This window comes from Uranotaenia lowii, chromosome 3 (genome assembly GCF_029784155.1).
Source record: "Uranotaenia lowii strain MFRU-FL chromosome 3, ASM2978415v1, whole genome shotgun sequence".
NCBI lineage: Eukaryota > Metazoa > Arthropoda > Insecta > Diptera > Culicidae > Uranotaenia > Uranotaenia lowii.
The window spans coordinates 242,017,418-242,039,952 of record NC_073693.1 but is presented as its reverse complement, the minus strand read 5'-3'; the positions used below and the strand labels follow the sequence as shown (position 1 = coordinate 242,039,952).

Genomic DNA, 22,535 nt, shown 5'->3' with positions numbered 1-22,535 from the left:
CGCCGATAAGAAGTGAAGGTGTTGTGAAGATGATTGGAGCAGGAACGGTGGATGATTGCAGGTGTCGAGGTGCAGCAAATTTTGTCTGCTGCTTATTGGTCAGCGGCGGGCGGTGTTTTAATTTCCTCCGACGATGACGCAATGGGCAAAAGGCAAACTTTCGCCACCGGACGAGTACAAGAGCCTTTCGGGGTCTGCAGAGTGACGACTCTCGTGATGCCATCAGTCCCTGGATGCAATTTGGAGATTCTGGCCGTTGGCCAGCGAATTGGTGGAATCCCATCCTCCTTAAGAAGGACGAGCTGGTTCTCCTTCAATGCCACAGGTGAGTTGAACCACTTAGATCTTTGTGCTAATGATGACAAATATTCTAGGTGCCATCGACGCCAGATGTCTTGCAACAGCTTTTGGGTTTGCTGCCACTTCCGTAGATAATTCGATGGGATGTCGTTGAAGTCGCAGATTATGCAGCGATGAACTACTGTCTTGGCCAGCTTTCTGGCCCCTGTGATCCAGTACCGCAATCGAAGGTTTCCCAGCAGCAATTGTGGTGCTGCGTGCAAGTGCCTTTCGTGATAGCACTCCACCAGCAGGGCGGAGAACCGATGATGGTACGGAAGAATAATTTGGTGCTTGGCGTCGTAGTTTAATGATGATTTGTCGATCCGTCCTCCAACACGCATCAGGCGATCTGCATCCAAGAACGGAGTAAACCATCGTAGTTGGGACCTGATTGGAGCTGGCTTCGATGCTTGAAGGGCTGCTACGTGCTCGGAAAATTCTTGGGCTTGCACAAGTCGTATGAGGGCATTCTCGGCATCGCGAATTTCCGTCGCTGAGAGGAAGGATCTTTTTCTGGCTTCTGCGCTTCTAGACTTGCGTGACAACCTGAGGCAGAATGCTGTGACGCGCAGCATGGTTTGGTACTTCGAGAATCGGCCAACAAAGGTGTCGATGAAGGAACTGTCTGCTGAGGCTGTTAGGCCGACCGGTTTGGATGTGCGAAACTCTAGATGGGTCTCGTAGGAGGTGCTTGATGGCGATGTCAGCTGCAAAAAGTCATCGGACCGAAGCCAATTTGGTCCATTCCACCACAGTTTACAAGAGATCAGCGTTTTGGCGTCAATTCCTCGAGACAGATGATCAGCAGGGTTCTCTTGACCAGCTACGTGATTCCAGGAAGCGCCGACTGTTGCAAGCTGGATTTTTGAAACCCGATTGGCCACGAAAGTTGTCCAAACTGAGGGAGTCGCCTTCAGCCAGGCGAGCACCGTGGTTGAGTCGACCCAGAAGAATGTTTCGAACTTCCTTCCGAAGGTTGAGGAGATTTTCTGGTACAATTGGGCTGCCTCGAGAGCCCCGCAAAGTTCAAGCCGGGGAATGCTGCGTTTTTTCAAAGGAGCGACTTTGGATTTGGCAGTGAGAAGGCCGACGGAAATACAACCTGATGAGTCCTTTGATCGGAAGTAGGCACAGGCCCCGTAGGCGTTTTCTGAAGCATCAGAAAACAGGTGTAGCTGAATGGATTCAAACTCGGGAAGCACGACGCATCGTGGAATTCGAAGCTGATCGAGGACAGGTAATTGCGCATAGTAATTTTGCCAATACGTGGTCAGAGAGGGTGGTAGTGGTTGATCCCATCCCCATGGCTTGCCGTCGTCGGAGTTCAGACTCCACAGAGTCTGCATAAACATTTTCGCAGTAACGATGACAGGGCCTACCAATCCCAACGGGTCGAACAGCTGGGCGATTTGTGAGAGGGCCAACCTTTTGCAGAGAACCACGTCTCGAGAGTGTTCAGGTAACCGAATTTGGAACCGGAAGTGATCCGAAGCTGGTTCCCAGTGCAACCCCAAGGTTTTGATGGTCTGATCAGCTGCGAGCTCGACTGATGATTGAAGCGCACGTCGTTCGGAAGGAATGCCATCTAGAACAAATTCGATATTCGACGCAAATTTCCGAAATTCAAAACCACCTCGTCGGCACAATTGGTCAAGTTGATTCCGCACTTCCGCCAGTTCTTCAGGAGTCCTTCCGCTGGTAACCAGGTCGTCTACGTACACATCTCTCTTCAGAATCGCCGCGCCCAAAGGGAAATCTGCTTTTTCGTCGTCTGCCAGTTGTTGTAGGGTTCTGGTGGCCAGGAATGGTGCACTAGCTGTGCCGTAGGTGACTGTTTTCAGCTCAAACGTGCTGAGAGGCTCGTCCGGTGAACTTCGCCAAAGAATTCGCTGGAGAGGAGTGTCTCGTTCGTCGACCAGGATTTGACGGTACATTTTTTGGATGTCAGCGATGAGCAAAACGGGATTGATTCTGGTTCTCAGGATGATGGAACGAAGGTCGTCTTGGATGACTGCCCCGACCATGAGCACGTCGTTGAGCGATTTGCCAGATCCTGACTTGCACGAAGCATCGAAGACGACTCGCACCTTGGTAGTCGAGCTATCTTCGCGAATCACCGCATGATGAGGAAGGTAATACTGCTGGGTAGGTGGAGTAGAAGTGTCTACTCGCTGCATGTGCCCTAAGGTGACGTATTCGGCCATGAAGTCGTGATACTGAGCCTGTAGATTAGTGTCCCGTTGCAAGCGAGACTCGACCATCCGGAATCGACGTTGTGCTATGCTGCGATTGTCGCCTACGCTGGAAACAGGTTCCTTGAACGGCAATCGAACGATGTATCGACCTTCTGGAGTGCGTTGAACGTTCTGCGAAAAGTGCTTTTCGCAGGCTGCTTCTTCCACCGACATACAGGGAGCTGAATCTGCCTCTTCGATGATCCAGAATCGTTGCATGAGGCGATAAATATCTGCGACGGTTGCAAGGTTGGCAATAACGGAGCTCGTAGCAGTAGAGTTGGTAACTTTCCCAGAAACAACCCATCCCAGAACAGAATTCACAAGAACAGGCAGTGAATCTCCAAGAGGAATTCTGCCAGGCGGTTTGAAAAGATCGAAGAATATTTCTGCACCAAGGACGATGTCGATAGGGTTGCTTTGGTAAAAGTTAGGATCTGCGAGCTGAATTTCTTTCGGAAGGTTCCAATTAGAAATGTCTAAAGTGGCGGATGGCAAACTTAGAGTGAGTTTAGGCAGTACGAGGAGCTCTACGATGGTCGAAAATCCGGTAACTCGAGAGTGAATTGTGGTGCGAAGCTTGGAGCGAGATTGAGTGGATGACTGACCAATTCCGGAGATGGAGAGGTGAACTTTGGTGCGACGAACTTTGAGTTTTTGCGCAAATGACTCGGTGATGAAGTTGCATTCGCTACCCGAGTCGAGGAGCGCTCTGGCGAAGTGAGTATTGCCGTAATCATCCGTCAGTTTGATCACGGCCGTTGCTAGAAGCACCTTGTTAGGGTGACCCTTCTTGGGAAGTTTCCCGACTGCTGCAGACAATGATGACACTTCTTCGCTGGTAGGGTTAGAATCCCTCGACGTATTCCCTTCGGCTCTCGGCTTGCTGGATTCACCCTGGCTGGTACCTGTGCTGCATAGTTGGCTATGGTGGCGCCCTCGGCATTTTCGACAGCAGTTCTTGGATTGACAACTTCGTGATTGATGTCCCTTACGTAGGCAGTTCCGACAGAGTTGTTGACGGCGTACTAATTTGTCTTTATCTTCGATGGTCATCTTGGAGAACGTCTGGCATAAATAAAGTGGATGGTGTTCAGAGCAGGCGAAACATTGGCGTGGTGAGAATTGAGTAGCTCCATTGCTGATGATTGCTGATCGATGAACCGGTTTTTTGGGTGCCGAAGACGAAGAAGTGTCCAGTTGAACGTTGCTCACACTCTGCAAAACGGTGACCCTCCGCTGAAGAAAGCTGACCAGATCTGGGAAGGTAGCTGCCTCATGAGTCGACGAAAATTCTTCCCAATCCCTTCGTGTAGTGGGGTCAAGACGAATACTGAGCATACGAATCAGCAACACGTCCCAAAACTCGGTTCTCTCTCCCAACTGCTTCAAGATGCGGACATTAGCTTCGAATCGTTCCACCAGAGAATGAAGATCACTTGCAGATTCCTTTTTCAACGGAGCAAACTCAAAAAGGGAGTCGACATAGGCTTGTTTCAAACGTGCAGGATTTTGGAAGTGATCTATCAGCAAGTTCCACGCAACTGGGTAATTATTGGCGCTAATCGCAATCGTTTGTACCAGCTTTAACGCATCCCCCGCTAATGACGAACGTAAATAATAAAATTTCTGGATATTGGACAACTCAGTCGACGAATGCACCAATGAAATGAATAGATCATGAAAATTCAACCAATTTTCGAGAGCGCCAGTAAAAACGGGAAGTTTCACATCTGGGAGCCGAATTTGCGAAGAAGTAGGGAAATGCGCACTGGAGTGACAAGAGTGGGAGCTGGGCGATGTACTTTTATTAACGGACAGCAAAAAACCCTTAACACGGTAGTAGTCCGTCTCGAACTGGGCCCGCTGCTTCAGCTGATGTTCCATCACCGCATTATCGTCTACATCAGCGGCTTCAAGTTCGGCTTGCGTTTTGCCGAAGTCCACCCACAACACGGCCAGGTTCTCCAGCCGAACAGGAACTTCCATCGACTGAGTTTCTTCGTCGAAGTTTTCAACGAAGACTTTAATTAGGTTGAACGACGTCTCAATACTCCGGAGCCGCATTTTGAGCGACTTGATACGCCGTTCCGTAGCCATCGTGCACGCGTTAATCTGCAAGATAAATTTTCCCAGCGGAGCACAAAACGTACCAAAATAGAGGTGGTTGGAATACTAATTACCTTCTCGAGGCAATTTCAATGCCTTGTATAATGAAATTTGATTGCAGCTCACTCCACCAACGTCGAGATGATAAGGTTATCTTCCAGAATGTAGAGTAGTTCCGGACGCTCGGAGTTCGACGGGCATCCGGTTCGAAGGACCATGAACGGAAGTACCTTTAATTTCGCCGTTGGTTTTCCTCCTCAGTTAATTTTCTTTTCAGGTTCGTCATCCAGTCTCACAGGTAAGTAACAGGTAAGTATTCGTAATTTTCCAGCACCGATAAGTTTATTTCACTAATTTTCGTTAATCACCTTTATTTACAGCACTACATTTATTTATTAACTACTTTCCTTAATTATTCCAATTTTTACAGCTATTTACAATTATAAACTTTCACAATATTTCAACTTTAATTTTGTCGACAATCTCACTGCTCTGCTCTGCTGGTTTGTTTTGGTGCAATGTTTACTGCACGGCCGCCACTGTCGGAAAAAGAGGCCACGTTTCTTCCTGAAGGGCCTTTTATACTGGGCCTGATGAAAAGAGCGGAAATCCATCTTTTTTGTTTTCCTAGCAGCCCACTGCTGCTAACGCCTTTGGTCTTACAGCATGCCCCAGTGAAAAAACAATGAAAAATTCACTGGGCTGCTTCGCTTTCCCAGGACCAGATAGCGCCACTTTATTCGTGCACGATTTTCTCAGTGTGCATCGAACACCGAGGTAAAAATATTTCATGTTTCCAGTACGTTGACTTTTTCGTTGATGTAACGTCTGAAAGTTACTTTTATTCAACTGATTTTTATGAAAACTTACATTGAACTGATTAAATTTTCACTCCATGTGCTTGATGACAAAGTCATGGATTGCCTCGAAAACTTTACGTTTTCATGATTGCTTCGATGTATCATTAAAAAAATATTAACGAGTTTAACATTGATTAGCAGATTATTATCAAAAATGCCAGCCTACCAATTGGTCCGGTTTGTAATCCTTTTTTAATAGTTAACCATTTTTTGAAAAGCAAATTAACTTCAGGCGTCATTGGGCCGTCAACTTTAGGATAAATTGTGTTAGCAAACAAACATATTGTCAATTCTTGCTTTTCCTTGCGCAATCTGTGAAAAAAAAAACAAAAAACTACAGAAATTTGTTTAATTTTGAAATTTTTTTATCTGCTCTTGTAAGATGATTAAAAAGTATTCTTCCTATCTTAAAACAGATTGATCTGTTTTTATCTTGTTTGGTAGGATAGATAAGGGCATAATGGCCACCTTAAGGAGGACGCTTATTTAACCATAGAAAACAGCTATAATATATGAGTTATATCACTGTTCAGACACCAAGAAAGTCTATTGGCTGAAACTTGACAGAGTAAATAAAAACATAAAAATATGCATTTTAAAAGTTTGCCGAAATCTGAAAATCAGTCACTGTAGTGGCATAATGAGAACCCCCATTGGGCAGTACAAGCACCATTAGTTGGGGCACGATGGGCGTTTTCTGCTGTAGAATCTAGCAGCGAATTAAACTCGATGAAGTCAACTGAATTATAGAGCTACAGCTTGACTTGTTTCATCTGACGATTTGGTATATTGGTAAGGTCTCAAAGAGATAATCAGAGCACTCGAGTTCGACTCCTGGTTGGGGCATTTTTTTTACTAACCATTCATGATCGATGCATTTTGCATTTAACGGTGAGTCAAAGATCCATCAAACAGTTTGTAGAATACAAACAATTCACACATACTCATACATTATGTTTCTGGTGCTTTATTTGGCGAATGATGCTACTAGCCGTATAATGCAACGATCAAAATAATCGGTCATGAATGATAAATGAAAAAAAAAAAATCCCAACCAGGAATCGAATTAGAATCTTCTGATTACCTCTTCGACACCTAACCCCTAGGCTAAATCGTCAGATGTAACTAGTCAAGCTGTAGCTCTATAATTGATTTGACTTCATCGAGTTGAATTCGCTGCTCGATTCTACGGCAGAAAATACTCATCGTGCCCTGATCAATGGTGCTCTGTTTGCCCTGAGTCAACAAGTTAAAGTTAAAACGCGTATTAAAATTGAGTATAGTAAAAAATCAAAAATTTAATGATGGTGAAAACTGAGCAGAAATTTCTACATCTATTCTATTCTATTAACGATCATAAGAGCTTATCTTCCGGTGCTCAAAAATTATAATATTTTCGTCACTTGAGAACCTAGTTGGTTTTTTTTTTAATATTTCTGTAAAGTCTTTTTGCTGAAATATTAATACTACAGGAACTAAAAAATTGTTCCTCGTGAAAATTTATTTTAAAGTACCTAATTCCTTAGAAAGGGGGGTCTATATCTGTCGTTACATATACCATAAAACTTTATTCGTCATTGTTTCCTATCTGTTAACCTCAAAATAATCGAAATCTAAATCACGTCACATTAAAACAAACGATTTTGTTTGTGTCCATTGTCAAACCAGCTCCGCCAAAAGGGAAAACCGATTAGAAAATTTCACCATTTAATTGAGTGTTTCAATTGAATCGCCATAACCGTTAATTTGATAAACGAACACCACCCAACCCGACAAACAATCTACGCGAAATGGAATGGCTTCCGTTTTGACAGCTAAGAGAAGGACTGGACCAGACCATTTGGTGACCAGACGACGACGGCCATGTCCATTCGATGGTCGAGTACTCAGCTGCCACGCCATGATTAGTTCCGGAATACGGAGTTCCCGTCTGAAGGAAGGCGGATATTTTCTGCGATCTGCCATTTCCATTAACCTGATTTAACTTCAATTTCCATCTCTGCAGCCCAGTAGTTATATGTTGGTTGGTGGCCGAGCTGCTGCAGTTGGATTGATTCTATCTGAACAGATTTTCCGGACCAACTTGTCCACAGACTGTGTCCACTTCATGCCCGGTGGAACTCGAACTCGGCGCTAGGGAAAAATTCAATTTACCATTGGTGGAGCTCTCGAAAGCAACAGTCGATTTCATCCACTGCTGAGCTGAACTATAAGTTATTTGGTTTTCCACCATAATCGGTTTGAAAAAGTTAAATTGGATGCTTTGTGAGCAATTGTTGTGACTGCATTTCATTTAGTTCACTGGATGGGATAAAATAAAATTTAGTTTCTGAAGTCCATTTCTATCGATGGTTTATAGAACTGAAAATCAGGGACTTAACTTCAATATGGCGAATTTAAAATTCTGATGTCTCAATCCTAGACATCCCCATGAATATGTGTCAATTAATCTTCTCTGCTATACAACTACATTCCTGAATCCACTCTTGGAATTCTCTTCCGGTGAAGTTTGAACCATTTGCATGATCCATCTGCCCGGGACAAAATTGTGCTTATTTTTGGGTCTAATATTACCGTTGCAATACCTATATCGAGCGCAGCAAAGTGCATACAATTGACAGCTTGGTCCTGCGGAATAATGCACTTTTGTTTCCTTTCCCTTGTCAACCATCGGTCGCGCTTTTGCCGTCAGGATTTTCTCCTGGAACCAGTCAGTTTATCGTTCCGCCAGGGTATAAATAGTTAGATATAAAGAATAGGTACCCTATAAACAAGACACTTGAGTTGGTAGAATATAAAGTGGATATCGTCGTCTGTGGGTCTGACTGAGCGTTGCAACAAAGTTTTCCCAGCGTAACACAATTTAGGAATTAAAATGGCTGTGAAAGGGTTGGGAAAGTGCCTGCTGTCAAAGGCAGGACGGTGGTTCTTAAAATCGGTAACAGTGAGAACAAACTGTAACTATACAAGGCTCTACACAAATAAAGAAATTCTATGCCGTTTACTGTAAACCAAACCAGTACTTTGATTGTTTTTGTTTAAAAATTAACTGAAACAAAAGCAAGCATGGGTCAAAATTACTCTGTTATGAATGTGGCTGCGTTTTAAGTAAACCTAAAAAATATACAATTGAATATTATTTAGATTAGAATTCAAAGTTAAAAAATGTTGTTTCAAAAGATTTTTTTTTAAAGTATAATTGGGTGAGTATTTCAGTTCTCAGCAAAACAAAAAGTAACGATGGACGATGTAATTTCTAGGGATAACGTATTTCTGTTGCAATAATACATCTAAATGATGTATACAACATGAATACGCCGTGAAGTGTAATATCAAAACCTTCTATGTGATATCGCATTAAGTAGTCAATGTTTTCCTTTGTTGACGTTCGAATTTGATTTCATTTCAAAAATAAAGAAACGAATTATGGACCACAGCTGTATTTGTTTGGCTTGTAAGTACTTCCAAAATTAATTAAAAATATAAGCAAACCCACTGCTTCAAAACCAATTTCATTATTTTTCATTTTTTAGGAAATTCTGCCCATAAGGAACAGCCGGGTACATCAAGACAATGTAAAATTAGGTACCATTTGCGACGCAAGTTATGTGCAGGTATTTGATGTAACATAGCAATACTTTTTTTGCTGTGTAGATTTTATAACTTTGCTATTACTTGTACGAAACCATATAGATATGAAAAAATAAAATTAAATGAAACCTTCGAAAACAAAATTTACATTTCCAAAGATGCCCAGAATATTTACAAGAGAAGACTTTGCTAATTTGAGGGTGCCGAATTCACACATTAAATTGCTTTTTTTATCAGCTGTTGTTGTCACGGTATAAGCTCTTTATTGAAAAAAAATCAGTATACTAAAAGAAATATGAATTTAAAAGACAGATTACATAAGTATTTGAACCGAAAAAAATGACTGCTTCTTGTTGAAAAGTTTTGACAAAGTTGATAAAAATAATTCAATATTGATAGAAGTTGGTTTGCTAGACTTCAACACAGACAAACAGACAGGACACTCTGAGAAAAATCCGATCATTTTTTCGCAAAGCGATTAGACTGCCATCTGTTGCCGACATTGCCTACCAACACCGCAATTGTAAAACAAACCATAGTAGGATGCCTTGATGCCTTGATCTTGGCATTTATAACTCAAACGTAAACAAGCAATCGATAGTTTTTTCTGATGTTATAATTTATCAGGAAAATTTTGGTTTTCAATTAACCTCGATTGCTATTATAACCGTAAGCAAAACAGCTTAACCGCCCCGGACCTGCGTAACGGGTAACGGACTCACTACCGCACTACAACCACTTATCGAGTGTTTTTTTAGCGTCAGAAAATAATGTGTGCCTTTCAGGATCTTTACAAGATCAATCTTTTGAACTCAAAATTCCGATTTTTCGGATCGATTCTTTAGCCTTGGAAAAATCTATTTAATCGGTTTATTTTCGGTCCAATCTTTCGATATTTTTTAAGTTTTTGTTTAATATTTATTCCGAAAATTTCGAAATTCGGTTTCGTGCTAATTTTGATACCAGTACCATCATGACGCTTGCTTTCCATTATTTGTGCTTCCTAGCCAATACGATCGAGACCGGCTTAATAGATAGCGTTTTTCACCTCTATTTATAAACTCTTGAGGTAAATCAGTACTTTTAACAAATTCTTAAGTAGGCGAATGTTCCATAGAACGGTCACTTGAAAGCTAACTCAGTCTTAACACAAACACATATTGCATCTCAATGAAACTTGATGTTTCCTCGAAGCGATACATTTTTATTGACTCAAATCGTTCATCTTTCGAGGATATGATAGCTAGCATCTTATAAATGCTAAAACCACTATGCGGTTCGGTCCTGATCCCAGGGAATCGCCTGATTACCGGTGTCGATCGCGGACTACGGGACACTGACTAGATGCGTGTTCTTCTGGATGAGGTACGCGGCCAATTGGCTTCGTGTTATAAGCAATGTTGCCAGTTCGTCTGCCTTGTGGGTGTTATAACAATATAATGTATTCGGGCACCGCACAACCACCAACCCACAGAAAGTTTACTATTTATGCCGTGACCGGGAATCGATCTCACACCCGCTAGCTTGGAAGACTTAGATGCTATCCTCTACACCACGGGCTGCGGCTGCGGTATTTCAAGAAAAATTAAAGCGTTCATTTTATAACTACATTTAAATTATTACATTCCTCAAATTAATATTTCAATATAGCCACTGTTAATGAAAATTATCCTTGAAAAATTTGGATGCTTTAAGAATTGCAGTTGAGTAAGAGTTAAAGTACAGATTATAGCTGTGAACATGTTACCTTTGTGCCACGACCTACGACTGAATTGATGGTATTTGAAACCCCAGCGCGAATAAAAATCCGTTGTCTTTTCAAAATAAGATTACCTTAAAATGGTTGTATTGTTTTTAATCAGTCGAGTTACAATATTTAGAGTTAATCTTATTTAACGCGCTTAGAATTTTAACTAGAAAGTTGGTCATATGGAATGCATATAGGTTTTTATCTTTTTATATGTAGTATCAAACTCAAACAAAGCCTCATAAAGTAAAGCATTCTGATGTTGGAAATATATTTTTAATTGATTTTTTTTTATTGAGTATTGAATATCAAATGTTTGAGCATTCCTATCGTTTTCAATATTATTTTCTGCATAATGTAGCACTCTTCAAGAAATTTTAAAAGATCGATCTTGCAGAAATCGATCCGTTTTGCTTTTGCGATTTTTTAGGTGGATCGGTCCTGGAAGCATTCAACTGGATCGATCTGGGGAATCCGTCTTTTTCAGAAGATCGAACAATCCTAGTTTTTACATACATATATCATATTGATTCAAACAGAGGGAAAGATGCGCAATCAATGGCAGCTGCAACAAACCAAAGGACAATCGAATAATCCTCCAGCCTTCAGTAAAGGAAGACAATGTTTGGAACCGAAGAAAACTTCTTGTATGGATCTGTTGTGAAAATTTGGCGGAAACCATATGCCTCCATGACACGTTTCAAATCCCTGCACTATGCTTAATTGTTAAAATTAATGTTAAAATCTTCACGGAAGACATTGCTAATTTCGCCCAGAACAATTTTATTTAGCCAAATATTTTCCAGCATATGTAAAAAAAACGCGTATAACTTGCGCTCCGGGAATGATGAATTCCTCCAACGATCATCTGTCTTTTCCCATCACTGAGTTTCCCTTCCAGAATCCAACTCATTTCGACACTTCACCAGTTGATTCAATGTAGCGAACAGATCTCACTCCTAAAGACACTGGATCTAGAGCAGACTTTAAATACGAGTTTTGTTAATATTCTGTTCGATAGTAGGTTTAATTCGGATTGTTTCCTCCAATTTAGCTAGGATATTGCCGGTTACTTCCACGTTATCAATTTTGACGGAATCACATTTCGTGCTGCAGCGTTTGTTTTAACTACTTTAGAGTACGTCATAGTGGGAGTTTTTTCGTTATCATTTAATTTGTGTTTTTTTTTTGTTTGAATGCAAAGAGTATCTGACAACTTCCTCTGCACCGTTTGTGTCAGGCTTCGAAACTAGACTCATTTCGTCTCAAACCATCTTTTTTATCTGTGTCTTCAAATCAGATGGAATTAACGTTTGCTTAATAACTTTATCAATTTTGTCATTCATGTTAGCAATAATTTCCATTAAAAAATTTAAGTTGTTATCAAATTCAAGAATATCTACGCACTCATTACATTTAAAAACGGCATTCTCATTTTTTTCGGAGAAAATCATAGTTCGTAAACACCGCGTGCGGCAAAAAGCTGACATGAAAATATTTGCAGATTCCAAAACAGGGAACGAAACATTGAGCGTTGCAATTCTCCCACAGCATCGAGGAGAACACAACGCAGAACTCATTCTCTCGCTGTCATCCATCTCTCACATGAAGTGGCTTGACTGCTTTTAGCACACACACATCATGGCTATCAGCAGTGATCGCTTTGTCAGACGCCAAGAGGAATAACTCAACAACGAACAGTAACTTAAATGATACTTATCAACGTTCTGTGGGCCCAAATCAGGACAATTTTGTCGCCAGGAAATATGTTCTCCGCATGTCATACGATCGGAATGGGCGGCTTTGTTTTTGATCACTAGAAACAACACTTGAGAAGTCACTATTAACGTTTTTTCTTCACTTTTTGGCAGGCTTCTGCGATTCTCTTGATTTTTGCTCACTTTTTCTCATCTCCTTGTCAAACACCTGGGAGAAACATGTTTTCTCGCACTTTAAACGATCAAGCAACCCACATTTTGTTGGAGATCATTTCAATCACGCAGTCACCCAATCTCATTCTCACAGGGAGAAATGTTCGTTAGCTTCTCAGTAACTGGCTGAGAAATAAACGACCGAGCAAAGTTGTAAATGCTAAAATGCTGAAAATAATGTGAAACAAATGTGTAAATCTTTAATTACCTCTTTGTTTACAAAATCAGATATAAAAGCATGCCAGAATTATTAAACGTCCTCAACAATAAAGCAGGTTGACAAATTCTGAGGCCAATATTCCATAATTCCATAATCACACATTAAAGCTGTCCACGTGATTTAGTGAAACGACCAAATTTCATGTGTTATTTTTTTGTTTTGTTTTCAGAGTCACACACCAACAATGCTCTGTCAGTAGAAGAGTGATCATTCGTTTGAGAAAAAATTTCTTCTTTTCTGCTCTCTCAGCAGCGGAGGATGAAATGCTCATTAAAAATAAGCTCACAATTATTCGGAGCGAAAAAGTTCACTGTCTCCTTTTGTTCAAGATGAGCAAAATGAAGCCTGCTTTTTGGTGATTCGTTCACTTTTGATTCTTTAAAAAAGTCATGTTTACAGGGTAAAATGCTATTTTCTAATATTGGACATTATCGTTGATAAACAAGTTTCTCGAAAAGATTCGGCAAAGCTGAGAGTATCACTACGTCACGGTAGTTTTCTCCTAGATTTTTGGAGCCTTCTTCTTAGGTATCAGGAATCAGGGAAATTCAATGGCTTATCAGGTTGTCAGGCTGAGCTTCGAAAAATCAGGCAAATGCTGAAAAATGTTGCCTGATTTTTGTGAATGTGATGAAAAATGGGTAGTAAGGAACTGGATTTGGTACCAATGCTGAAGTTCAAAAGTAAAAATGTGGCTGAAACAAAGCAATCGAAAGATTCCCTTTAATTCTTATTTAAAAAAGGGAATCATTAAAGGGAATCTTGCTTTGATTCAGTAGAATTATTCAACTAAGTAGGCTCACAACACATAGTAGAGTGGAAATATGGAGCGATGACCAAAAAAAAGGTCATCACTTTAAGCGAAATTTCCGTAGCCTGGTTTTGCCCGGTTTTTATTTCATCAGTTTCCCTCATCAAAAAAATGTTGGCAACCCTGTTGATTGCAGTAAACTCGGCCGAGTTTATCCGAAGCTCACTTACTGATGCTTTACGAGTTAAATTTACCGATAGCATCATTGCAGTTTGAGCTTAACGAAATAAAATCGATCTGCAAATATAGCAATGTGCTAGTATGTAGACTCGAAATTTTAACATGTCTGACGGAAATGATCCTGTATACATATCAGGCATTGACCAGCAAAAGAAGAGCACCGTTTTTTATAATGCACAGTCAATAAATAAACAATGTTTTGTTACCGATACTGTCACAAATTTTACATCCCAGACAGACCAGCCTAAAAGATATTTCGAGAAACCATTTATTAGGTATTTTTGAACATTTTTAACTGTTCGCCTTTTTCTTATGTCCTATGATCCTATGATGTTAGTTTGAAAATTAATCGTAATGTATATATTGTATTGCATTTTCTAAATCATGGCTTGATTCTATAACATAGCACTTGTTTTAGATAATTTTAAGATAAATTTTTAAGCAGTTCATAAATGTAAAACATTTGATTACTGTAAGTTTTCCATTAAATACTGATATGATTATATCAAACAGGATTAACCAGTGTATTAAGAGGTTTTTATTTCCGTACAACTTTAAAACCATTTCCTGGGCACTTCTGTCCTTTCACTGGCAAAGGATGAGACCGTAGCGCGCGAGTTTCGCCTTGAAACGATCAAAAGTGTGTGCATACCTCTCACTCTGCTCAAATTCACTATCATTTGATTGCCAGTGGAAGGTAGTCCATGATCCGAATGGTAGTGATCACTTACCTATCGAAATTACTATCACCAATGGGGTCAGCTCTTCGAACACAATAAATATGACATATGACCTTACAAGACACATCGACTGGAAAAAGTACTCGGACACAATTAAAACCGCCATCGACTCTATGCACGTTTTACCTCCTTTGGAGGAGTACCACTTTCTTTCTTGTCTGATACACGATAGTGCAGTTGACGCTCAAACAAAACCCATCCCAGAATCATCTATTCATCGAAGGCCTCCTAATCCATGGTGGGACCCTCAGTGTTCTAAGCTTTATAAGGACAAATCAACAGCATTTAAAGAATTTCGAAAACATGGAACTCTTGTCCATTTTGAAGCTTACGTTTCCCTTGAAAATCAGTTTAAAAAGTTAACCAAGGGGAAGAAAAAGGCGTATTGGAGGAATTTTGTTAGTGGGTTATCGCGTGAAACATCCTTAAGTACTTTGTGGAAAGTGGCACGAAGCATGCGTAATCGATCATCTACAAATGAAAGTGAGGAATATTCACATAGGTGGATATTTAAATTCGCACGGAAAGTCTGTCCAGATTCTACACCTGTGCAAAAAATAATCCGGAACGTGCCTCCTGATAGGTCTGATAGTGGTCTAGACTCAAGCTTTTCGATGGTCGAATTCTCACTTGCCCTCCTCTCTTGCAACAATTCAGCTCCGGGAATTGATGAAATCAAATTTAACTTGTTGAAAAACCTTCCGGATGCTGCAAAATTTCGCTTGTTAAATTTATTTAACCAATTCTTGGAGCATAACATTGTTCCCCAAGATTGGAGACAAGTGAGAGTCATTGCTATCCAAAAGCCCGGAAAACCAGCGTCTGATCCCAACTCTTACCGTCCAATAGCGATGTTGTCTTGTATACGCAAATTGATGGAGAAAATGATATTGTTTCGTTTGGACAAATGGGTAGAAACAAATGGTCTCCTTTCAGATACTCAATTTGGGTTTCGAAGGGGCAAAGGGACAAACGATTGCCTTGCTTTGCTGTCTTCAGAGATACAAATGGCGTACGCAAAACGTGAGCAAATGGCTTCAGTGTTTCTAGACATAAAGGGAGCTTTTGATGCAGTCTCAATAGAGGTTTTGTCAGACAAGTTGCACTCCCGGGGTCTGCCTCCTCTATTGAACAACATCTTATACAGCTTACTTTGTGAGAAACATTTGAACTTTGCTCACGGAGATTTTGCAGTTAGAAGAACATCTTACATGGGCCTCCCACAGGGTTCATGTTTGAGTCCACTTTTGTACAACTTTTATGTGAGTGACATCGACAGCTGTCTCTCTGAAGGCTGCACTCTAAGACAACTTGCAGATGACGGAGTAGTGTCTGTCACAGGATCTACTGAGTCTCATCTGCACAGGCCTTTACAAGATACTTTAGACAGATTGTCTTCCTGGGCTTTGGGGCTTGGGATTGAGTTTTCCCCTCAGAAAACGGAAATGGTTGTTTTCTCTAAGAAATGTAGACCTGCTCAACCTAAGCTTCAACTCCTAGGCAGAACGATCACTCAATCGAGGAGTTTCAAGTATCTTGGGGTTTGGTTTGATTCCAAGTGTACCTGGAGAGCCCACATTGAGTATCTGAAAGGAAAATGCCAACAAAGAATCAATTTTCTCCGATCAATTACTGGCACCTGGTGGGGAGCCCATCCAGAAGATCTTATCAAATTGTATCGAACAACTATTCTATCCGTTATGGAATATGGTAGCTTCTGTTTCCAGTCAGCTGCCAAAACTCACCTCATCAAACTAGAGCGTATCCAATACCGTTGTCTCCGTATCGCTTTGGGCTGTATGCCCTCAACACACAACATGAGTCTTGAAGTTTTGGCAGGAATACTCCCTTTGAAAGATCGATTCAATTTACTATCACTTCGGTTCCTCATCAGGTGTGAGGTCATGAACCCATTGGTGATTGTAAATTTCGAAAGGTTACTTGAGCAAAATGTTCAAACCAGATTTATGTCTATATACCATATCCTCATGTCAATGCAGGTAAACCCTTCTTCGTATTCTCCAACTCGTGTTTGTAGCCCAGACTACGATCATTCTTCTGTCCAGTTTGATTTGTCTATGCAGCAGGAAATTCGTGGAATCCCGGATCCGCATCGTCCTCTTCTGATTCCAAGAATTTTCGAAGCTAAATATAGACACGTCGATGCTGATAAAATGTACTTTACCGATGGATCACTTATAGAGGAAACAACAGGATTTGGAGTGTTCAACGAAATATCCAGCGCATCTCACAGTCTCCAGTCACCATGCTCTGTATATGTTGCAGAGTTAGCAGCTATTCACTGGGCTTTGAATAGTATCGCCACACGACCTATTGAACACTACTATATTATAACTGATAGTCTCAGCTCTGTTGAAGCAATCCGCTCTATAAAACCAGGAAAATTCACCCCGTACTTCCTCGAAATGATACGAGATATATTGACCACTTTATCAAGACGTTGCTTTTCTATCACCTTTATCTGGGTCCCCTCACATTGCTCAATAGCAGGCAATGAGAGGGCAGATTCCCTTGCAAAAGTGGGTGCGATGGAAGGCAACATTTACCAGCGTGAAATCGTATTCAACGAATTTTACTTCTTGGCTCGAAGAAACTCTCTTGTCAACTGGCAGCGTAGATGGGACGAGGATGAGTTGGGTCGGTGGTTCCACTCGATTATCCCAAAGGTAAGCCTTAAACCCTGGTTTAATAGATTGAACCTGTCTCGGGATTTTATTCGTATATTTTCCCGTCTCATGTCCAATCATTATTCCATGAATGCGGTACTCTATCGTTTAAATATTGCTGGCAGCAATTTATGCGGATGTGGTCTAGGTTACCATGACATCGAGCATATTGTTTGGTCGTGTGAGGACCACCTATTCGCCAGAGCGAACTTTATAGATTCCCTTCGGGCCCGAGGAAAACCACCCGACGTTCCAGTGAGGGATGTATTAGGTATGATGGACTTGGACTATATGTTCGAGATATACCTTTTCCTAAAAGCTATCGATCTTCGACTATAATTCTCTTTATTTTCATATTTCCCTTTCTATCTTTCTTTTTCTTCAAAAAAAAAAAAGTGAACTAGATCTAAGTACACAATTGTAATCAAACAAAACGAGTTTGGCTCCTTAAAGCCTAAAGGTATGAGCCGTTTCAAATAAATAATTTACAAAAAAAAAAAAAAAAAGTGTGTGCATTCGTTTTAAAGAACTATTTTTCCAAGCTCTCCGGAGCGCAACTTTTCTTCGTTTCCTATACCTAGGCTAACGAAAAGAACGAAACGAACGAATCCTGGAGTTCTTTTCTTCCTGCCCCTTTTTCCCATTAGCGGACCGTCTGCTTCCTGGAAAAGGTTGCTCCATCAAAGAATAAATACAACACAACACAACAGACACTAACCGGGAACAGAGAACGTTCCCACTTTTTTGAAGACACTAGATATATGGGTTCTAGCTAAAGCTAGCAGCGAGTTCTTCCCCCTCGATTGTTCATTGTTAGGACGAGATGGCAACACGGAGCTGCTTCCGGAAGACATGAAAGACTAAGGACCAGCGTCTCGGTCGTGGTATAAAATTTGAAGATGCCTTTCCGGTTCTTCATTCCGTTCCATTCCATCCACGCGATCCGGGGTCCGGTGCTCCGTACTGATCTCCTGCCCCCTAGATGGACGGGTTTCCGTTTTTGATGTCGAATAAATAGCAAAGATGGAACATCCTTAAACGCTGAGCTCTATACTGGGATGTGAGGGCGTGCTGGTGGACGAAAGTCGGAGGAGTTAACCGAAACGGGTCTTAGAAGGAATATGACGAAACGAACACAATGGCGATGGCAATGAAGAATACGACTTCACGAGATTCACGCTCTTTCCCGGCTTGACCTTGATCGTAAATTTTACGAGTGTGCTAGCTGTAATTAGGAAATGCACTTTGCGACATGCAACTGGTATGTACGGGGTTTGATGTAAGATTTATTGACTGAAAGTGAACACTCGCATGAGATTTTTACTAAATTCGTTATTTTTATGCATTTTCTACCGAAGTGGATAGAACACGAACAAAAAACATTTACAGCGACACCATTTAAAAACACATTTTTCTGAAAGATATGTTAACATGGAATTTCACATATGGGATTGTTATGCGGGTAGGTATATTTCATATGAGACAGTCACTAGTAGATATTTTTTCGTCATTTCTAGAACAAAGTATCTTTTTTTATTGTTTTATATTGAAGTCCAATGTTCAAAATGACGAACTTCCAGGTTAGATTTAAAAATGACGAAAATTCATATGGGACTGTTATGCGTGTAGGTTTACTAAACTATGTAGGTACAAGGAGCTAAATGTCTCTATTCAACTACATGAAATTATCTGTGTTTTGTGTTTTTGTTTTGTTCTACGGTTATTCTTTTATGTCATATCTGTTGAATAACCTTCAGATTTGCTAGCGTTAATCATATTAGTTACACTCAAAAGTTGATGTGTAGTAGAATGTCCATGACGAAAACCAAATTTTTCATCAGGAAAAACAGAATTCTGATTAATGTGAATCATCATTCTATTCAAAATAACTCTCTCAAATAGTTTACTTAAAGAAGGAAGCAAACTAATTGGTCGATAACTTGAAAACTCTGAAGCGCTTTTTCCAGGTTTCAAAATTGGAGTTACTTTGGCATTTTTTCATTTATTTGGAAAGTAAGCCAAGCAAAAACATTTATTGAAGATTTTAACTAGATAATTTGAAGTGCTTTCAGGCAACTTTTTGATAAGAATATAGAAAATCCCATCTTCCCCCGGAGCTTTCATATTTTTAAATTTTTCGAAAATCAATTTAAGTTCATCAATATTTGTATCACAAGAACTTTCAAACACATTTTTGTTGATATCATCATATTCTTGGGAAATTCGAGCATCAATTGGCCTAACAACGTTTAAATTAAAATCATGAGCAGACTCAAACTATTGAGCTAATTTCTGAGCTTTTTCTGCGTTAGTTAAAAAAAAGTTTATCCATCTTTCAAAGTAGGAATTCGCTTCTGGGGGTTTTTCAGATTTTTTGTTAATTTCCAAAATGGCTTTGAGTAGGGTTTTATGTCCTCTACTGCTTATGCAAAATTTTCATTACGGATGAAATTTAAACGACGTTTGATCTCTTTTTGAAGGTCGCAATAAATAAATTTCAAATAAGGATTCCTAGTTCGTTGATATTGGCGTCGACGAATGTTTTTCAGTCGTATCAAAAACTGAAGATCATCATCGATCAAAAGTTGATTAAATTTATTTTTCACTTTAGGTATTAAAGCGGCTTAAGCATTGACTATTGAAGTTTTCAAATTTTCTACAGCCAAATCAACATCTTCAATTGAATTCAGTGGAACGTCTAAATTACGTTCAATAAAATTCCTATATCGCGCCCAGTCGGCTTTTTGAAAGTAAAAAGTTGATTTTAAAGGGTTTTCAATGGGACTTTGGGATAAAGAAAATGTTACTGGAAGGTGGTCTGAATCGAGATCCGCATGAGTAACTAATTGACTACAATGCTCGCCTAAATCCGTTAGAACCAAATCAATTGTGGAAGGATTTCTAATTGAAGAAAAACAAGTATGCCTATTAGGATATTCAACAGTATAATAACCTGCAGAGCAGTCATTAAATAAAATATTCCCATTAGAATTTTATGAAATATTATTCCAAGATCGGTGTTTTCCATTAAAGTCACCAATAATAAAACAAAATTTAGATTTATTTCTGCTGAGTTTTTGTAAATCTCCCTTCAAAAAAAATTTCTGTTCACCGCTGCATTGAAAAGGCAAATATGCGGCAACATTTAAAATTTTCCCCATAGAAGTTTCCAATTCTATTCCAATTGTTTGTTTTTTTTGTTTGTTTTTCACCTTAGACGTCTCTTGACGCTGAATTGTGATGCAAAAATCGTCGGGTGCGTCGCGTCCGCGTTTTAGTACTTATCGACAGCGTTGACCGCTGACGTGACGCGACGACCGACGCTGTATTGTGTTTCTGCCTTAAGGCTTGAACGATTTTTTTACAAAATTTTTGCATAAAAAAGGTTGATTAAAAAGAATCAAATTTCAAGAAGGCTTTCCCAATACACTTGTCAAATCGAGATACTGTAAAAATTGAAAAAAGCTGGATTGAGATGAGTTTGAAGTTCGTAATTTGAAAAATCAATATTATGTTTGATACCTATAACTAAATTTCGTTGAATAGTCTTCTCAATAAATGTCAAAAGCTTGTGAATGCTACTTTTTTCAACAGTTAACTTTTTTCTTGTTAACTTGTAGTCACACGATTTGACATATCCAGGATGGATAAACCAAGGAGGTTTTAAATCCTTTGAAAAGATTGACGTTGTATTTATGTATTGTTGGGAGGGATAATTCGTTTGGTATTACGTTACATTTCTACTACTTTTCAAATGGAACAAAATTTGTAAAAAGATGCAAGTAACATAAATGATTTATTAAGATGAATTTATACTTGATGTTACCTAGGCAAATATTTTTTCGGAAATTTGACCAGCCTGTTGAAAATGTTGGCCACCTATGGTCTGCATGTTCACTATCTATCTATGAAGAAAAAAATGTATACCTAATTTTGTTGGAGTCTGAAAATTGAGCCAAAAGACAAAATGGTCAAAAAAGATGGCTATTTTTGAACAAAGACTGTGACCTCGGTTGAAATAATGAAATTTCACTATGTCTGCCGAACTTTGGCTGATTTAAAATTCATTAAAAGCAAAAAATAGTTTTTGGTTTTTGATGTCATGCAATCAAAAGTCACATATTTACTTGAATGAAGGCTTTGAAAGTTACATATTGCCTGCAGTGCTGCAAATAATCAGTGACAGCTTGCAATATTCTAATTGAAATTTATTGCAGGGTGGGGGGAAGTGTTCCTAAATGCGCATGTTGGGTAATATGCGCATACAGCCGATTGACGATATGGCTGGAGATTCAACGTATCTAATCAGTGTAGTTTGAGGGTATACGCTATTGAAACATGGCATGAAGAAATTTGATGGTTATATAAAGCCAAAAAAATTTAAAAATTCAAACAAGATTTTTGTCAGTTATGTTGTAATATATTGAACTTTAATTATCGTGCGTACAGATTCTGTGAAAAAATTTTTTAATGATTTTTCTTTCTTATTCATCTGGAAAAACGGAAATTCAACAAATTGAAGCTTTTGGCAAAGTTGTAAATGATAAGATATTGGAATAAAGAGATAGGTTCTGAATGCCCATATGAAGGCAGGTTAAATGCCTATATCAAGAAAAAATAGATTAGTCTTATAATTTTTTTACTTTTTATAATTTAAACATTAAATCTACGCTCAAATCACGATCTTACAGCGAAAAAAGAAGCAACTTAATACTGATCCCGATAAAAATACGATATGAACAAAATTTTACCATGAAATATGGCCATATGGCATACCTGACTATGTTTCATGCAAAAAAAACTAGTGATGTAAAAAATTTCACCAAAATTTCAGCCTTGACGTATGCTTAACATCCGTTTCTACCATTTTCAATAAAATAATATCAAAATATTGCAAGTGTTAATTGAAATATAGCTAAAAACATAAATATGCGCATTTAGCCCGCCAGTTTCGGAAATCGGCTATTTTGACTTCTTTTATTATAAAATTATTTTTCACAAAAACTGTAAAAGATTTTAACAGAAAAAATTTGCTCAAAGCGTTATATAAAACTAAGTATGTCCGCTCATGTGTATATAGTTT

General features: G+C 39.5%; 1 protein-coding gene across 1 annotated transcript; it reads right to left on the bottom strand.

Annotated features, from left to right (window-relative positions):
* Positions 1 to 92: 92 nt before the first annotated feature.
* LOC129753234 (uncharacterized) lies at positions 93 to 4,676 on the bottom strand. Its single transcript, XM_055749032.1, has one exon. The coding sequence runs from the start codon at positions 4,674 to 4,676 to the stop codon at positions 93 to 95; it is 4,584 nt and encodes a 1,527-aa protein (XP_055605007.1).
* Positions 4,677 to 22,535: the final 17,859 nt, after the last annotated feature.